The 19,729-nt window shown below is 43.7% G+C and overlaps 1 protein-coding gene across 8 annotated transcripts in view; it reads left to right on the top strand.

Annotated features, from left to right (window-relative positions):
• Positions 1 to 19,729, top strand: part of LOC147013237 (receptor-type tyrosine-protein phosphatase mu-like) — a 363,240-nt gene that overhangs the window by 255,388 nt on the left and 88,123 nt on the right. For all 8 annotated transcript variants that reach the window (XM_085854911.1, XM_085854910.1, XM_085854908.1 and 5 more), the window contains 3 exons: positions 9,874 to 9,961; positions 11,332 to 11,408; positions 17,403 to 17,439. In XM_085854911.1, the coding sequence (XP_085711037.1) occupies positions 9,874 to 9,961; positions 11,332 to 11,408; positions 17,403 to 17,439 (202 nt within the window). The remainder of the gene's footprint in view (positions 1 to 9,873; positions 9,962 to 11,331; positions 11,409 to 17,402; positions 17,440 to 19,729) is intronic.

Below are 19,729 nucleotides of genomic sequence, written 5' to 3'. Positions count from 1 at the left end.
AAAGCTTGAAAAGAAGGCTAAGTAAAATGCAAAGCCTGAAAGCGCTAAGACGACTTCACCGGCGATGCTTTGTCTCACGGGGCCGATGTGCTTGTATGACCGACTGCTAAAGTGCAAACTAATCAGGCCTGTCCTTGAGGATATACCTGAGTGACGCTTGCATAAGGCAAGCTACATAAGAATGAGGTGCAATGGCACTAACCTTGTAGGCACTACAGTATCCTATTTTATGTTGGATAAACAAATTTGTCTTGGTAATTTTGAAGATGAAATGAAGTGACAATTTCGAAAATTCAAAACCTCGCTGAGTTTTGTCACGTTTTTCATCATGTTTGTCTCATCTTTTATCTTTGATGGCATTTGAGCTCTTACACAGTGAAAAACCTCATATTTCTAGCTTTTGTTGGCTGCTCTTAGAGCACCCTTATTCTGGACATTTCCATCTGTCTGTCTGTCCACGAAACTTTGGTCAAGCCTCGGGGATAAACCACTCAACCGATTCCAATGAAATTTGGTAGGTAGGACCAATATTTCTGGGAATTGTGTGCTTTCGAATATGGGACCCCGGGCCCTAGCAACGGCATAGCAACCGCCCTTTAAAGTGGTCAAAAAATCGAAAAATAATAAATCGAAAAACAATAAATGGAAAAATTGAAGCTTAGAGTTCTGTGCGCAATCTATCTCGCTCCCTTCATGCCAATTTGCAGCCCTAACAAAAAATATTTGTAGGAGGAGATAGGTTTTTTGCAAGTACATGTCGAACATTTCAGAAACGGTTAATTGTGAATATCTCGAAGAGAAAGAGTCTGATTTTGATGAAACTTGGGTGAAATGTGTACAATGTGGCAAGCATGTACACAAAAATGAATGGTTGCTTTGCACACCTCAGTTGCCTAGCAACAGCTAAAATACTTTATCGTACATCGTACACTTATTGTGGACTGTACAAAAAAAATCAATACCTCCGAAACTGGACCTCCGAGGGACCTGTTTTTTTTTGTGCCCAAGGAGAATGTCTTACAGCATCATATAAAAAAAAATCTTTAGCGAATAGATAAATGGAATTACTAGAGCTGCCATTTGTTCGAGTCTCTTTGGAAACATGCTTGAAATTTCACAAGGCGGGTTTCTGGGCGCAAACTAAGAGGGCTGTGATAATCATATTTATTGTGCTAAATTGATTGATAGCATGTACATGAATATCGGCCAGTCGCGTTGGCCAGTTTTCCATCTAGGTAGGGGAACACGGCCAGCAGCCATGTCGCCTACCGGCTTGTACTTGTAATTACCTCTCTTTTATATTCAATATGTCACTTTCCATGGATTGATAAAACGATCCATGAGACACATTTAGATGGCATGACAACTGTGCACTTCACAAGATGAGACGACTAAGTGTGCGGGTGGGACTTAATGCTGCGTTTCCTGTAGGAAGTGGTCATTTGTAACAAAACTGTGGAAAGAAAGCACTGAGTGCATTTCACTATCTGGAGATTTCCTGATAACAACTTGCAATTGCAGCCTCCATCACCTTTGTGCCATTGACCGTCAAATACATTGATTCTCTCTCTCTCTCTCTCTCTCTCTCTCTCTCTCTCTCTCTCTCTCTCTCTCTCTCTCTCTCTCTCTCTCTCTCTCTCTCTCTCTCTCTCTCTCTCTCTCTCTCTCTCTCTCTCTCTCTCTCTCTCTCTCTCTCTCTCTCTCTCTCTCTCTCTCTCTCTCTCTCTCTCTCTCTCTCTCTCTCTCTCTCTCTCTCTCTCTCTCTCTCTCTCTCTCTCTCTCTCTCTCTCTCTCTCTCTCTCTCTCTCTCTCTCTCTCTCTCTCTCTCTCTCTCTCTCTCTCTCTCTCTCTCTCTCTCTCTCTCTCTCTCTCTCTCTCTCTCTCTCTCTCTCTCTCTCTCTCTCTCTCTCTCTCTCTCTCTCTCTCTCTCTCTCTCTCTCTCTCTCTCTCTCTCTCTCTCCCTGGCATGGACAGATAAGTGTCCATTGGGAACGGAAGACTACCTTCTCAGTCATGTGTCGATTGGTCCAAAATAGCCTTTTGGCTCTTTGAAGGAGACAGTTTGTTCCCTAAATGCTCAAACTGCCAATGCGATAGCACCGTGATGTGTACCGGCTGTGCAATGCGTGACCGAGAGCAGGTGGCATTTTAATCATAGCGAGCTGTTTTTAAGGTGTACCATTGGCAGCAAAACCGTCCATCTTCGGCCCAATGGACTGACTGTTGAAAATTGTCCCCAAATTTGTGAACGCACAGATAAGATACATTGTGTGTGTGTGTTGAAAGCTTGTCTCCCTGGCCTTATGAGAAGGTCAGGCTTCATGTTTTGAACTCATACACATGATATATAAGACTCATCTGTAGTGTGCATTTATCCTTAATGTGTGTCAGGCTGCCAGTGGATCGTCCGTAAGTCATAGTACTGGGAAGCTGCCATCTTTGACCTTTACATATGCAATAGCTCTGGCAGTTGGCGAGCATATTCCTCACGTATGATATTTCAAAAACCCATTGGTTTCTGTTCATTAGCCTTCATGAAAACCTTTTTTTTTTACTGCACCAACCTGGACTGTTCATTGTCTTTCCATGCTGTACGTCTAGATGGTGGCACAAGAGGGGGGGGGGGGGCGGTAACCCACAAGAATCATTACCAAGGAATAGACTCACAGCAAATGGAATTATAATGATCGTCATATGAAATTTCTTCATTATTATGACGTATTTGCCAAACCAATTGACCAGGGGCTGTGTATGTGTGCTATAATTTATCATTGTATGTAATGTAAAGCTTTGATCTGTTTTTCACTGGAAACGCAAGGGTTGGCCTTGTATGTGCCACACTTTCAGCCCTGAAATGACTAAACAACAGCAAAGCTCTGTTCATTTGCAGATATGATATTTGAAGACTTGATGCTTGCTGGATTTAAAAATGACTGCTCACAGCCCATTAAGGTTTCTCTATCTCGATCTCTATCTCTATCTCTTTCACTTTCAAGAGGTTGGAAAGATTGTGGTTAAATTTTGGAGATCTTGTTTCAAGTCGTATCTCGTTAAAGTTTTTTTTTTTTACATGTCTGGATACAATTGAAGTTGTGGACTTGCCATTCTGAGAGCTTCTGGGATTAAAGGGTCAAAACTTCTGTTGTGAATGTGATCTGGCTGATAGTCTGGATGGTCATTTAGTTAGTCAGCTAATTGGTTTCAGTTTTATTTATTGGGCATAGGTGGAGTTGAAAATGTGATGTGAGATGTATGGTTGAGTAGATTCTTTTTTGTCTCAATGTCTTGTGTAAGGTGTTGACTGAGATGGAGAAATTCTCTCTCTCTCCATTTTTTTTTTCTTCTAATGTATATACAATTCCGTGGCTCATTGAGGACATGAACATAGAAAATTTTCAGGCATGAAAAACTGGAAACTTGAAAAGAGGGGTCTTGGGGAGGGTTAACAAGGGTAGAAAAGAACATGGTTTTGGAATGGGGACAATCTAAGTTGGTGGTGAACAGCTCTCTTGAAGTCCGAAGGGGGAAGGATGAGATTGAAGAGAATGTGGAAATTGGTTTGACAGGTGGGAAAAAGAGGAACAAATGAGTGGAAGTGAGCAGTAATCAATTCAGTGGGTTGATGGTGGACTGCGTGTGCCCTGTAGAAACCTGGGGAGGAAAGGGAGTGGGGGGGGACAGAGCACAGAAAGGGCAAAGTGTGCAAGACCAGAAAGGAGGCGGTAGAAGACAGAAAGACCACCGACCTGTCTATGATGTGAAAGTGATAGGCCCATAAACTCAGCTTCATCATGGGAGATTCTCTTTTCCTCTATCTCTCTGTCTCTATCTATCTGTCCTTATGTGTCTCACCCTCTATCTCTCTCCCTCTATCTCTCTGCTTCTACCTTTCTATCCCTCTATCTCACTCTGTCTCCACACTCTATCCATCTACCTCTCTGTCCCTCTATCTCACTCTCCCTCTACTCTCTATCCTTCTTTATCCCTAACCCTCAATCTCACGATTTCCCTCTCCCCCTCTGTCTCCGATATGAAAGAACTAAATGGCAAATCACACTGGGAAGAAGGTCAGGAGATCAAAACAAGAGTGGAATGCAACTGTCTGACAAAAATGTGCAGATGCACATTAGTATGTGAAAGAGAGTGACAGAGATGGAAAAAGGGGGTCAGTGAATATGGAAAAGCTTATGAGCGGGTATGGGAGACACAGGGAGATGGCGATGCGCAGCTGCATTGAAGAACTGGAAGGAACAGGATGAAACAACAGAAACATTAACTCTGTTCCATCGAAGAGCAGGTGATTAATTCTACGGAACAACAAAATATTAGCAACAGAATTGGACAAAATGCTCTTTTTGGCCATTTTCTGCTATTGCACTCACAGGTGCTGTATTGAGTGTGCATGCTGAGTTTTCCCCCCAATCATAAGCTTAAGGAAGTGAAGCTAAGCCTATTATCCAGGCTTTTGAGTCGAGGAAGCTCCTCACGATAGACCCAGGAAGTATAAGCAATCAGTGGAAGTAAGCAATAGAAAGGGAATCATTTGGCAGGTTGCATTGGAACTATCACTGCGGCTCATAAGCACGCCATCGGCCAAGTGACCCTCGTATATTTTATATTGCATCCAATATATCTGAGTCCCAGTTGGTACCTACAGTGACAATACCTGTAATGGTAAAGTTGCATATGGTTCCATGGTCACAATTAGCTTATTTTAAGCACCATAAGCGAAATGATGGTCAGATAGCTAAATGTTTGCACTCTCTTTCTGTCACTCTCTCTCCTTTCTCATAATGATGATTACAGCAATATAATCAGAAGAGTTATTGAACACAAAGAAAAACTCTCATCAGCTTGTAATTGAAGCAAGCTTGCACTGCCTTCCCCAAAAGTAGAAAAGGCTTTTGGGTTGAAACTTTCACAAAGTTCTGAGATCTGTCACCACCAAATTTACAATTCCTTTTGTTGTCATGGGCCTCAGCATTTACTGGACAAATTTGCTGCTGCAGGATCATCATTGACTTATCCTCGAGTCCTGCTACTTATTTTTCCATCGGAGTGCTCACCATACATTACAGGGATCTCTTTACTTCTAGCTATTCATGTTGTCACCCATTGCCTTGGAGACAGCCACCACCTACAAGGAGATAAGCGTTGCTCTCTGGCAGTGTCGGGAGGGTCATGGCCATTTCCTGCAAATCCTTTCCATAAACACAAGATCTCCACCATAATTTTTTTGTAGCCTTGCTTCCCATTCTCACTTCTTTCTGTTTGTTCTTGGTAAGGAGGAAGGAAGAGGTGGGGTACACATTTAGGAGCCATTTCCACTGTGACTTTCGATGGTGTCTCTTTTTAAACAAACTTCGAGGCTTATTGAAGAGGAGAGATTTTTGGCACGACACGATGCTTTGTATATTGGTCTCAGGCCCTTTAGTGAATTTGTACAAACAACTCGCATGTCTAAGATATTATAGTAAACATCAGTGTATGTTAATGTGAATTGGAAGGACATCGGTAGACAGTGGACAAATCCATGTTGTATACAGGATTTGAACCTGGCTTCGAAGCATTTGGTTCAGTCAGATGATAACTGCTAAACACACCGACTCACAACTTACAATTTCTTCATTATGGACGCTTCACCTTCATTATCAGTAGACTACTCTTGGTTTCATTCCTTCCACTTTTATTTATCCCTTTTTATTCGACCTTCCCGTTAATTTAGCTTCACTCGTGATTGTTGTTCAAGTTATTAGGGGTTAAGGTTAAATGCTACTTCATATGCAGCAGTTTTGTCCTGGAAGTGAAGCAAGAAGCAGAATGGCATCCTCGGTCGGTCTGACCAAGCGAAACGGGTGGATATTTAGTGATATTATGATGCGTTCATGCTCCTGGAATGCTGTCTATCTCCCTGTCCCTCTTCTCTACGTGTTCTCGTGAAGGAAAAGGCCGATAAAGAGTGGTTTTTGATGATCTGTTGGAATGTTCATTAGTCAGTTGTTACTTTATCCGCAGCTGTGTCCTTGTCCGTTTGTTGTCGTCTGCATTCCAGCCTACTTGCTGTTCCGCAAGTGTTGGATCCCACAATCAAAGACCAGTTTGAATCCTTATATTGCCACCTTCAGGTGCTTTCGAAACCTCAAACCTGTAAAGCCAATTAACTGTCCATCCCAGGATCACAACACATTTGCTATTGTTGTTGTTGTCAGTTACAATTACGACGGGTTTTTTTTCTTTTGAGATTTTGTTTTTCCTTTTGCCTTCTCAATTTTCCAAGAGTATTTGTCTTTGCTTTATTCGCAATTTTAACCACAAGCAACTGTGTGTGAAACACCGATTTAAGAATCTTGAGTTTCATGGAGAGTTTAGTTTTTATTGAAATAAGTCGAAAATGCCCAAAACATGAGGATGGAGAAATTAAATTCCATCCACATTTTTCATTCGACACTTCCCATTCCGTCTGCCAAGAGAATGAAACATGGAACTTGGTGAAAAAGATGGAAAAGATTTTGTGAATCCAGGAAAGCTTTGACTTGCCAAAGTGGAGATTAGTCCAGTAATGGGTACGGGGACACACATGAAGCAGGGTCGCTGGGATAGACACGGGCTGTGGACACACGCATGGGCCGGACACGCTCCAACTGGGGACACACTGCAGTTGCAATGATTGCTCATTGAGTGTGTTTTTTTTTGTTCACCCCCCTTACTCCATGTCCGTTCGCCCGAGTTTTCTGCAAGTATCTGTTGTTTGACCCGTTGCTTAAGCTTTTCTGCTTGCATCGGTGAACTCTGTTCTCCAAGTTTAAAGGTTCCTTTGGACTGGGTAATGTTTAGCACACCTCAGCAAGTGCAGTGCCTCACTTCATCGTGATTAATCTCAAGGAAATATCTTTGTTGTTTTGAGGTTCATTAAACGCTGCTGTCTCATGTGCCTGCATGCGCTGTGGGTTTGAATCGAAGACTCTCTGTGGTTCTGCGCAGTCAAAGACTTCGTTTCATCTGGTGCTTACGGTCCATTTGGACAACTTGGCTATCCATACAAGGTTTTGTTAGAATCACATCTGTGCCTCTGGATTTGCTGAATCTGTTTCTCTTGGCAGTGGACGGAAGAGGAGGAGTATTCAGCCAATGCTGAGTTTACACTTTACTATTACTCACGGGCAATTTCAGCGTACCTTTACGTGGCGTTTGTACTACAAATCAGTCAAAAAATCAATGCAAAATGAAATTCAAAGACTCTTTAATTAAAGGTCCCCTGACATGCAAAGTACTGAATTTCATTTTATATATGTCCTAGAGGAGTTTTTCATTGTGATTTCATATCTGACAATGTTTTTTCACAATACTCATTCTGTAAAATGTAAAATTAAAAACACAAACCTCTTCGGGAATGCCCCTAAAAGTTCTCCTGAAAGGGGCGTAACATGACGTCATATACAGGATGTCAAAGGATGCACGTTAATTTCTCGGGTTGGTGGTCGACTTGATTCTATTGGCTTCCTTTGTGTTTCCACATTCGATTGATCGACTCAATCGCTTCGTTCGTTTTTGCTTTAAAAAAAATCGAACATTTGGTTTTGAATAATGGATGACGTGGACTTTGATTTGTCTGGTAGCGACAGTGAGTGTGAGAGAAATGAAAGATTTTGGTCTGAATCAGATGGAGAATTGTCGGATTACGTAGTCGCAGGAGGTGAAGTTCAGGCACCTGGAAATGAAATACGGCCTTAGCAGTTCGAGCCCGAAGCAGGACAAGCAGAGGAAACTGGTGATGAAATTCCCGGAGTTCATGATGATCGGGAGGATATCGAAGGAAGACTCGGAAATAACAACTGGTTAGACTAAATCCTACTCGTAATTCAATAATGTAAATTCGACTTGCATACTGCTCGATATCAGAAATATTTTAGTGATGTGACGTGAACAGCACAGCGCAGCGGACATGTTGCTTCGCGGCGAATTAATCACAAGCAAAGCCGGCGCATGTCATCGGCCGTATCTCTCCGCGCATAAAACGAAGCAATCTCGCTGTCCGGATACAATGAAAACTTGTGTGCGGAACACACCTTAAGATACAATTGTCTAGAGTAGTCCAATAAATCTGACGTTCTGTTGCATTTTTATTTATTTTATTCCTACTGTCGTAATGTCGCGCCAGTGGAAAACAATGAAGAAAAGAGAATAATAAAAGAAAGCTAAGGCACGTCAGATTTATCGGACTAGTCGGACGGACGACGGATTTATCGGACTCGTCAAGACTCTCGAATTGACAAGTAACTTGTATTACCATGCACACAATGTACAAGTCAATGCGTAAGAGTCCCGAGGCTCTGAGGCCGTATCATAGGACAGATAAATTTCTCTTTCATAGTTGTGCCAACATATTTTCCCTTTCCTTTTATTACAGCATTTTGGCTAAATGTTAATGAATAGCAAGCCAATGGAAGCAGTACCTTCACTTTAGAATAAACCCATGTATGTCGAGTGCAGCCATACCTGGCTTGCGTGTATGTGGAATCGTACCTATCCCAGCAGGCTGGTTTCAACGAACAATTCAATAAGCTGCAAAATGTGGGTGCAGGTTTTTCACATTGTTTGATTTTAAAATTATCTCCTTGCGCCTTGAAATAATGCAATATTAATCTTTAGTATTTTACTTGTATGTCCCTGTAATTTTTTTTTTTAATGGAAACGTTCAACAGTCACATTTTATATTTTGTGGTCCACATGGTATAACCCTTTATTGTGCATACATCTATTGGATTTGCATACGACTACGACAAGGAAGTAAAGGGATAAATAATTGCCTCGTGATTGTTGTGCATACACGGCTCAGAAGCAGAATTTCTTGCCTCTGTGTGTGAGGAATGAGGGGTTGGGATGAATAGAGGGATGAATAGAGCGATGAATAGAGCCCGTGCTCAAAGTCACTGTCTTCGAAGTAGGCGCTGCAAATGACGCTCTTGTCACTGGGGCATTTCCAGTTTCCCCTCGTCAACTTCACTTTAGATGTCCATATTCTCCGACGATTATCATCTTTCGGGAATACATGAAGGCTTACACCGTCTTTGCTTGTATTGCTGCATCCTGCTACGATAGATCTTGCAGACATTTTCGAAAGTACGGCGAAAACTATTTAAAACTTTCGCGAAACAATCACTGGAATTAAGACGATCACAGAGATTGCATTAACATGTGCACAATGCATTTGTAGGTACTTTGTAAGGCACGCGACATCTCGAGTCAATCCACTCTGTGCGAGTTACTGTATGTGACGTCACGCTGCGATTCGCTGAAGTCCATTTTTTAGGGGCTGGGCATAGCAAGTTGTGAAAAGCACTAGAAATGTTCGAAATATTGGTCTAATTATCCCATTTTTGATTAAAATAAAACATGGGTGATTTCTTCACTAGGAAGGTCAAGTTAATATATAAATAACAAGTTTATTTTTCATGTCAGGGGACCTTTAAGGAAAAATATCATAAAGCTTTCCAAAGTGATACATTTTCTCTTGCTTAAACGTAAACTTCCTCTTTATTCTTTTCATTTTGTCTTTCTCTCAGATTTTCCCACGCGTTTGCTACTTCAACTGTCTTATAGCTTCACCCTGGTCATGCTCCAGGCCCTGCCAACCTGTGTGGTTTCTTCTCTTTGTGTGACGTCAAACATTTAAACTGCCTTTATCACATGCACTTGACTCGTGGTGACATTCAGACCTTTTAGAGACATTACACCCTGATTCTTTAAATTGTTGTGACTTCAAGGCAGCAGGCTGTGCTTTCATGCGGAAGAACTCCTGATGTAGTAGTTTCGTTTGAATAAGTATATGGTATTATAGCCAACTCACCACAACCTCTTCCTTCCTTTCCTCAGAGCTTCTTTGAAGGCCAATTGGCCTCCTGGTCGGTTGCAAAACGAGAGGAGAATCGCAGCAAGAATCGCTATGGAAACATCATCGCGTGTAAGCATGGGTGAGGGAGGGGGGTTTGGCTGGGGGGAGGGTGGGCTTGGGGGATGTTCAAGTGAAAGAAAATGCTGATAAAGAGTGGCTTTTGACAAGTTGTCAGAATGTTCATCAGTCGGTTAATCACAGCAGTGTCCTTGTCCATCTCTTGTCATTTTGCTGTCTGCGTGCCAGCCTACATGCTGTTGTGTTTGTCTTGGATACAACAATCAAAGACCATGAACTTAGTCTCCCACCGTCTGCATACCTTCCAAGTTTTGAAGGCTCTGATTGTTTGTTGTCTTCAAGCCAGCAAGTCTCTGGTCGGCCCCCGGCTCGCTGTGTGACTTTCTGTCAGGCATTGTTGAACGACTCCCCAAGAGTGCAAGGAAAACAGAACTCTGTTCGCTATTGTTCTGAGATTTTGAACTTGGGGTTGAATCTCGCTTGTGGTTGAATCCCGACCCAGCTGTGAACTTCCATGACCATTTATTTTACACCCCCGAAGGTGGATGGTGGTTACGTTTTCACCCCTGTCTGTCTGTTTGTCTGTCTGTGAGCGTGACATCTCAAAAAGTTATGAACAGATTTGGACAAAACTTGGTGGATAGGTTGAGTATGTGACAAGGACAAATTTATTCGATTTTAGTGAAGATCCGGATAATTTTAAGTGATTCTTCACAATTGAAATATTGGGCCAAAAACGATATATATCGCATGATATCTCGAACAATTATGGACAGATTCAGATGAAACTTGGTGGATGAGTTGGGTAGGTGACAAGAACAAGCTGATTTGATTTGATTAAGGTCCTGATGCAGATCCGACCTATCAGTGGGATACAAAACCAAAACTGTTCAGCCTGGCAGAGGAATATGCTCTCCCAAGTGCTGTTCTAGTTTGGGCATGGATTTGTAAATGTTTACATCAAAATAATGATTTAATGTACAGCTCGGCCATATTACAATTCTTGCAATTAATGTGGAAAGGCTCATTGTTGATGAAATACAATAAAAGGTCAAACAACTCATTTGTTGCTTCGAGGGTTTTTTAATTCGCTCTCCATGCCTGCTCAGTTTTTTTTCAATAACAAGTTCGAATTTTGCTTTTTGAGTAGGTTTGTTAAAACTCCTTTCTCAAATCCACGTCCCGAAGTAGCAATTCTTCAATGATTGCTTAATGAATAACAGCACAACGCCTCCCCATTAATGAGTCATCTTTGATTAATTTGATCCTTTATAGGATGCTCTTAACCCAAATCCTCAAGCCCCACTGTATGTTTTAACCTTTGGTTTGTCACTCGAAATTGTGGGTCATCCATTCAGCTCACCAGTGAAGTTAATGGAGACAATGCACCTTTGTGATGCCTTCCACGGTCTTCTCTGCAGATGATCATTCGCGTGCCGTCCTTGAGACTGTCAATGGAGACCCGAATTCAGACTACATCAACGCCAGTTACATGGATGTGAGAAATCTATTTCTCTACTCTTTCACTTCTCTTCCTTCCTTTATTGACTCTTTCTATCCTCATCATTATCTTTGCATCTCATTTTCCTTTTCTTCATCCACTTGCTGTCTCCCTCTTTCTCTTTCCATTATCACTAATGATATACAAGTGTGCAGGACATTGCTTACTCTTCACTTCGAATCCTCCCACTCCTTATTCATTTTTTCTTTCTACAGAATCTAAGGCTTATGGAGGGGTTGCAACACAAACAATGCACAAACATACATGGGACAACACTGGACTTGACTGCAGATAAACAGCCACTGAGCTTGGGGGAAATGACCTAACTTACCACGCCAAGCTAGCACCCAGTGGGACAATTGAGGAGCAATTTCCTCCTCCCCATGGGCACCAACCCACGGGGTTTCTCCATATTCTCTCCTTTAAATGCTGAGCATCAAGTGAGGAAGCAGCACGTACCAATTTTGAAGTCTTTGCCCTAACTCTGCTGGATTCTCGATCTAACCGCCAACCTTTCAGACCCAGAACGGATACTTTAACCGTTACCCACTCCAACCATTATAGTCGAACCATAATTGTGATCAATTGTTCCTCTTCTTCTTCTTCCTCCTCTATTTAAACTTTTATTCGTGCCTCTGTTTTCCAGGAAAGTTATTTGCATACCTGGTTATGTCAGGTCAGGTTCGATCTGTGACCTGCTACAGGTACCATGTAAACCTGTACTAACCTGTTCCATGGTCGGGTTGTCGGCGACTAAACCGTCTCCCCCAACAGGTTTTCTGGTGAGGAGGGTGTTTGGATATGGACACCCAGCAGGATTAAAAACAAAACATGTCAAAGGGCGGAGGAGCTCCTTGTGAGCCAACGGCCATCCATATCTAGTGCGCAACTGTGTCTGCGGACGTCCTCCTGCAGTTGGGTTACTTCTTATTAGGAGGTTGGTGGCAGGATTTGCACTCCGGCCACCGTAAAACCCTTCATTCCGCAAAACGCAAAAAAATCTGAAAACCCACTCCGTGGGAGTACCTCCTGTGCAGCTTCCCTTCGCAGGGCAGCTCACCGGATGACGGGATTGGGGCAAAGCCTTCGGGACCCCAAATCTTTGATGATAGGAGGGAACCATGGGGTAACATCCCTGGGTCAGATTGTGGGAGAGTGTGTCGGAGTGGTGCTGAGGTGTCGTCCACCAGACGGCGGTCTCCTTGGGTTAACCTGAGGCGTTCCCTTCGGGTGGGTGCCTGGAATGTCCTATCCCAAAGAGAGAATGATCACCTGTCTCTGTTATCATCTGAGCTCAAGCGTTTGGACATCGGGATTGCAGCTCTCTCTGAGGTTCGGAGACCGGATTGCGGCGAGATAATGGTGGGTGGTTACACCTACTATTGGTCTGGTCGCTCTGATGGTTACCATGCCCAAGGAGTTGCTGTAGCTGTGTCCAATAAGCTGATCCCAATGATAATTGAGGTAACACCGGTCAACGAGCGTATTATGAGATTAAGGATTCGTCACTCCTTAGGTGTCATTTCCCTGGTCTCTGTTTATGCTCCGACTGAGGCGAGTGATCTCACCGTGAAGGATGCATTCTACGCCACACTCGAGTCTGTGGTTGATCAGTGCCCCAGACGAGATACACTTCTAGTCTTGGGGGATTTCAATGCATCAACTGGAACTGATAGGGATGGTTATGAGGTGTGTGTTGGTCCCCATGGGTCAGGAACTATGAACCAGAATAGCACTAAGTTCCTTGACTTTGCAAGAAGTCATGGACTTAGGGTGGCTGGTTCATGGTTTCAGCGCCCACAAGCTCATCGCTGGACTTGGTATTCCAACGCTGGCGGTGTGGCAAAGGAGATTGACCATGTCCTCATTGACGGTCGTTGGAGGATGATCCAGAACTGCAGGGTCTACCGGAGTGCTCAGTTCCTCAATACTGACCACAGGCTTGTTGTAGCAACTCTAAAGCTTCACCTTAATTCTTGGAGAATGGTACCATCCCAGCCTAGGCTGGATGTTGGCAAGCTCAGGGATGAGAGAGTAGCTGAGGTGTTTGCGAACAGGCTAAGTGGACAATTGGGGGGTGTGGGTGCTTTGGGGGGTCCTGAAGAGTTGTGGAGCGCCTTCAAGACCACCTTCCTTGATCTTGCCGGTGGATGTCTTGGAGCTCACCGCAGGGCAAAGAAGAATTTTGTCTCTCAAGGGACACTGGATACCATTGACCAGAGTCGCAGGGCCAGGCTGAATGGCAGAGCTGAGCTGTTCAGGGAGCTGAGGCGTAAAACTGTACGTGCACTGAGGGTGGACAAGGAGGCCTATGTGCGAGGAATCTGTGAGGGGGTAGAGCATCACCTGTGTACAGGTGATTCTCATCCCGCTTACAGGGGAATTCGCGCATTACGTTCATCCAAGCCCATCCCTCGGAGCACTGCAGTTCGAGCAGAGAGTGGTAGGCTCTTGACAGAGGAGTCTGAAGTGAAGGCCTGCTGGGCCGGTTACTGTGAGCGGTTGTACCAGGCTGATCCCCCAGCTGTCGAGTTGGACGTCAAGGGTGTTACAATCTCTGTTGCTGACCCTCGAATCAACTGTGATCCACCTTCGCTTGTGGAAACACGGGCTGCGGTGAACCAGTTGAAACGGGGCAAAGCTCCAGGGATCTGTGGCATCCATGCCGAACTTCTCAAGGCTGGTGGAAATGCTGCACTCGTGTCGTTGCATGCAGTTTTGTGCTCTGCCTGGAACACAGGCATCATCCCAACTGACTGGAAGAGGGGCCTTGTTGTCCCTCTCTGGAAAGGGAAGGGTGATCGCCAAGACTGCAACAACTACCGAGGGGTGACGCTGCTCTCAGTGCCGGGCAAGGTCTTTGCTGGGATAATTCTTGATAGGGTTCGCCACCATCTGCTTGAGCACCAGCGTCCAGAGCAGTCAGGCTTTACACAAAAGATGTCAACGATTGACCGTATCCTTGCTCTTCGTGTCCTCACCGAACGCAGATGAGAGTTTCGGCAGGGGCTGCTTGCAGCCTATGTTGATCTCTGTAAAGCGTTCGATTCAGTGAATCGGGATGTCCTCTGGAGAATTCATGGTCTTCGTGGGGTGCCACCAAAACTGATCGATCTGATGTCTGAACTCTACTCTGGTACTGAGAGTGCTGTGAAGTGTGGTGGTACCATCTCTGACTTATTTCCAGTTGTTACTGGTGTTCGTCAGGGGTGTGTACTGGCCCCCACGCTTTTCAGCACTTGTATGGACTGGATTTTAGGGAGGATGTCGGAGAGATCAAGCTGCGGTGAATCGTTTGGGAATGTCAAGATCTCGGACCTTGATTTTGCAGATGATGCAATCATCTTTGCAGAGACTTTAGACATCCTTTTGGGGGCTCTCGAGGTGCTGAATGAGGAGTCGGAGCCGCTGGGATTACGGGTTTCTTGGGTCAAAACTAAGATCCAGACTTTCGGTGACATCTTGGATGCTGCTGTCCTGTCTGTGTCTGTTTGTGGTGAGGATGTTGAGGTCGTGGAGAGATTCACTTACCTTGGCAGTGATATTCATGTCTCTGCTGGCTGTGAGTCAGAGGTCAATAGACGTCTGGGTCGGGCCTGGGGAGTCATGGATTCACTGGATCATGGGGTGTGGCGCTGCCGGTACCTGTGCGGGAGGACGAAAGTCCGAGTCTTCAGGTCCTTGGTACTTCCAGTCTTGCTCTATGGATGCGAGACTTGGACTCTGACCAAGGATCTGAGACGGAGACTTAATTCCTTTGGTACCAGGTCTCTTCGGAGAATCCTTGGCTATCGCTGGTCGGATTTTGTGTCCAACGAGCGGTTGCTGAGAGAGAGACTCGGATGAGATCTGTTACCTGCATAGTCCGTGAGCGTCAGTTGCGGCTGTATGGACATGTGGCTCGTTTTCCTGACGCTGATCCTGCTCACCAGATTCTCTCAGCGAGGGAGTCTCATGAGTGGAGGAGGCCAGTGGGCCGACCATGTGCCTCGTGGTTGCAGCAGGTTGACCATCATCTCAAGGAGATGGGGATGGGCCTGGCATCTGCCTGGGGGATGGCCAGACGGAGGCCCCTGGAGTACCGGCGGAAAGTGGACGCAGCGACGCGCTGTTCTGGCACATGCTCCCATACCTGACCTGACCTGGTTATCTAGCTGTCATGATGCTATTCAATCACTGGTTGGTTTGCCTTGTGTTTTAATCGCAATTTACTGCATCAAATCCAATGGTACCCAAGAGAATATGTCCTAAAACACGTCCTCCATTTATGTTTGTTAATGGAGAACACGTTCTCTATTATCAAACTGCCACCAAGTACTTCTTGTGAACCACACAGAAGGGGAGAATATTGGACACATCATGTTAATGAATAACCCACCCAATGAAAACTGTCACTATTTGATCTGACCAAGGATGACCACTAAAGTGATGAGGCCCAAATCACGAAATGTCCATTAATTTTAGGAGGGAATCTCTGTTAGTCTGATCATGTACTACAATTCTATGCCTCTCACTGGCAAGTGAGAAGCCCTTTGATCTCCTCCAATGATGTGAGGTACACTTTGCAATGCATGAAATAAGCTGGTTCAGTACAAGACAAGAAAATGCCAAGAAAACCCAGAAGAACCTCCATAAGGCAAGACAAGCACTTGAAGTTGCTCAGCTTATGTCATCAAAGAAAATGAAGTCAGCAGCTGACAAATGAAATGACAGTAGGCCTGAACATTAGCATCTCATCCAGCACTGTGTGCAGAAGGCTGATTGCAGCAGATCTTCATTGCAGGGTTGCAGCAAAAAACACTGCTGAGACTACAGAATAACGTGAAAAGACTGGAATTTGTAAGACAACACCAACATTGGGTGACTGAACAACGGAATCGGGTACTCTGGTCTAATTAATTGAAGTTTCACCTTTTTGGATCCAAGAGTCGCCAGTTGGAACGCCGAAGACCCACAGAATGCTAAGACATTCATTGTTTGTGGCCTACTGCTAAACTCGGGGAGGCTCTGTAACTGACTGAGGTTGTATCTCAGCTTTTGGTGTGGGAAAGCTTGTCAAAATCAATGTGACGCCAAAAAAGAGAGAAGTCCAAGCAGATACTGCAGCACCATGCAGTTCCGATTGAAAATCGTTTCATCAGAAGTGGATTCATTTTCCAAAAAGATAATGACCCAAACACACTTTCAGTATCCTAAAACAGTATTTGGAGAACAAGGTTACAGCTGGTGTGCTCCAGGTATTAGAATGACCACCCTAGATTCCAGACACGAGCCCCGTCGAGGCCATATGGGATTACTTGGGAACGCAGAAGAACAAGAGGAGCCCAACTAACCTTACAGAACTGTGGAATCTACTGCAAGATATTTGGCACAATATTCCTGGAAGTGTTTCAGTGTATACAGGAAGCATGTGTAAAATAGTGATGAGACTCAATTAAGCAAAGGGAAGATATACAAAGTAAAGGAGTGTAAATTATTGATGTAAATTTGTACCACGAAGCGTCACCTGGTGATGGTGGCAGAAGTTATTACAATTTCCTTTTTTACCTGGGCAACGCTGAGCTTAAAGCACTCTTCGCATGGGTAAATTTGTTCTTCCCTTCTTCACCACCCCCCCTCCCCCCAAAAAAAAAATTAGCAGAGGGGCCTGTCAAAGCCTGTCATTGTGTGTGACATTTCTAGCGGGAAGGGACATCAGGACAAATGGGGCAAAGGAGGGGTGGAGCGGGACATGAGGACGGGGACAGGCACAGGGGGTGGAAAGTAGGGGTTAAAGCACTATGCACGGGTAAATCTGTGTTCTTTTCCTTCTCCTTCTCACCAAAAATTTTTATATATATATATACACACAAACACACACATGCACACACTATTTGTAGAGATTATACTACAGTCATATGATTGTAATGAATTATGATTTTTGTGTTTGTTTGCATGAAGTGAACATATTTTTTTTATTCATTTCATGTTTCGCTCTTTGTGTTTTTGAAGGGATATCATCGAACAAAGCAATATATCGCCACACAAGGTAATGGTTCACGTTCAGACGATGTATTCAAACATTTTCATCTTGGGTTTGCCATCCTCTGATGTAAGGTGAACTCTGATGATTTTGTTCGAGATTTAAACATGATTTTTGCATGTCCAACTCTCTCCAGGTCACGTAACAAAAAGCTTTCACATCAATCCCTTTCAAAGTTTCACCAAGAGACTAATTTATATTCTTTACGTTTTGATTTAATTTATCTGAGTGCTTTGAAAACATTTAAACTTGGAGCTTTGAGCATTACTGCCAAATAACTCACTTTGACTGCACTTACTGTTGGAAATGCAGTTTATTATTATTTTGATATATTTTCGGGAATGTGTGAAGTCGTTTTATCCCTCAGCCAGCTTGGATCGGCTCGCTGCGCTCGCCTCTCCACACGTCGTTGCAGAGATTGACGTCACAGATTTGCTGTGTCATCATCATTTACACCAATCATAATACAAACATTTATTTTGTACAAATTTATTTGTAATGTTGGTGTTATTATGTTTCTTTGAAATTTATTTGTGAAGGGTTTTTTTATTTGTAAAAAGGTCCAAGTGGTCCAAGTGGTCAAGGGTCTAAGTTTCCTCATCTGTCTGAAGGGTGTCAGGGGTCAAAATGGTGTTAATGTCTAAGATGTCTAAAGGGTCTTTGGAGTCCTCAGGGTCTTTCTGGTCCTCTGGGTCTTTTGTGTCTTCAGCATCTTCTGGGTACTTGGGGACTTTTGGCTTTTTGGGGTATTTTGGGTCTTTGGGGTATTTGTGGATCTTTGGGGTATTTTGGGTCGTTGGTAATTTTTGGGTTTTCAGGGTCTTTGGGGTCTTTTTTCGTCCTCTGTAGCTTTTGTGTATTTTGGTGTTCAGGGTCTTGTGGGTATTTTTGGTCTTCAGAGTCTTTTACATCTTCAGGGACTTTTAGATCTTTTGGATCCTCAGGAACTTTTTGGTCATCTGGGTCTATTGGGTCCTCGGGGACTTTTGGGTCATTTTTGTCTTTTGGGGGTCTTGGGGGTCTTAACGGACTTCAACAGTCGAAGGCATCTCAGCAGTCTAAAGTGTTGAAAGGTACATTCTAATTATACTTGATTAATAGACGTACGTGTGTGAAGTCAGAGTTCCACTGAGTTCAAACAGGATGTGATGAATCGGCATATAGTCGCACAGCTTCACTGACTGACGGACGGACTGCTTCACTCACGGACAGACCGTGCTTTTCGTTTTTAGCTCACCTGGAACGTAGTTCCATGTTGTCCGTCCGTCCATCCGTCCATCCCCAAACACTTGCAACTTCTTCTCTGAAACTCCACACACGATTTAGATGAAACTTCACCACAACCTTCATCACCCGTGATGTACCAAAGTTTGTTCACGGCATTTAAGAAAAAAAAAATATTCATAGGTATTTGCTTTCTTCTCCGTTAAATATTTAGTGAGTTATCCACAACTACCAGTGGTTCCCTGGTTTTCTTATCCAGCTGCTACCAGGTGAGCACCCAGGGGTATTGCCCTATTTTTATATGTACAGTAGATTCTGAGTTCTTGTATCTTCAACTCAGTGTACAACAACAACATCAATATAATTCAGCACCCATACCTCATCCATCTTCACTACCACACCAGTAAACAAATGCAATAACTGCAAAATAATAACCCTAAAGTGGAAAATGGAAACACTAAAATCAAGATGGGAAAAACACACACACACACACACACACACACACACACACACACACACACACACACACACACACATACACACAGTAGATTAATCAAATAAGGAATTATACTAAATCGTATGTGAAGGTAGTTGTAAGAAGTTCTGCTTTTGCCATGAAATCCTTTTTTATTCCACCCTGTAGGATACAGTACATCTCGTTTGTGAACGTCATGTACTTTCTCCTTTGGAGTACATCTCGTTTGTGAACGTCATGTACTTTTTTTGCCATGAAATCCTTTTTTATTCCACCCTGTAGAATACAGTACATCTCGTTTGTGAACGTCATGTACTTTCTCCTTTGGAGTGAATCTCGTTTGTGAACGTCATGTACTTTCTCCTTTGCAGTACATCTAGTTTGTGAACGTCATATACTTTCTCCTTTGGAGTACATCTCGTTTGTGAACGTCATGTACTTTCTCCTTTGGAGTACATCTAGTTTGTGAATGTCATGTACTTTCTCCTTTGGAGTACATCTCGTTTGTGAACGTCATGTACTTTCTCCTTTGGAGTACATCTCGTTTGTGAACGTCATGTACTTTCTCCTTTGGAGTACATCTAGTTTGTGAATGTC

This window comes from Eptatretus burgeri, chromosome 14, assembly GCF_056783735.1.
Source record: "Eptatretus burgeri isolate ZD-2024b chromosome 14, Ebu_testis_v1, whole genome shotgun sequence".
Taxonomy (NCBI): Eukaryota; Metazoa; Chordata; class Myxini; order Myxiniformes; family Myxinidae; genus Eptatretus; species Eptatretus burgeri.
The sequence above is the reverse complement of the archived record's forward strand: the minus strand, read 5'-3'. Positions and strand labels throughout refer to the sequence as shown.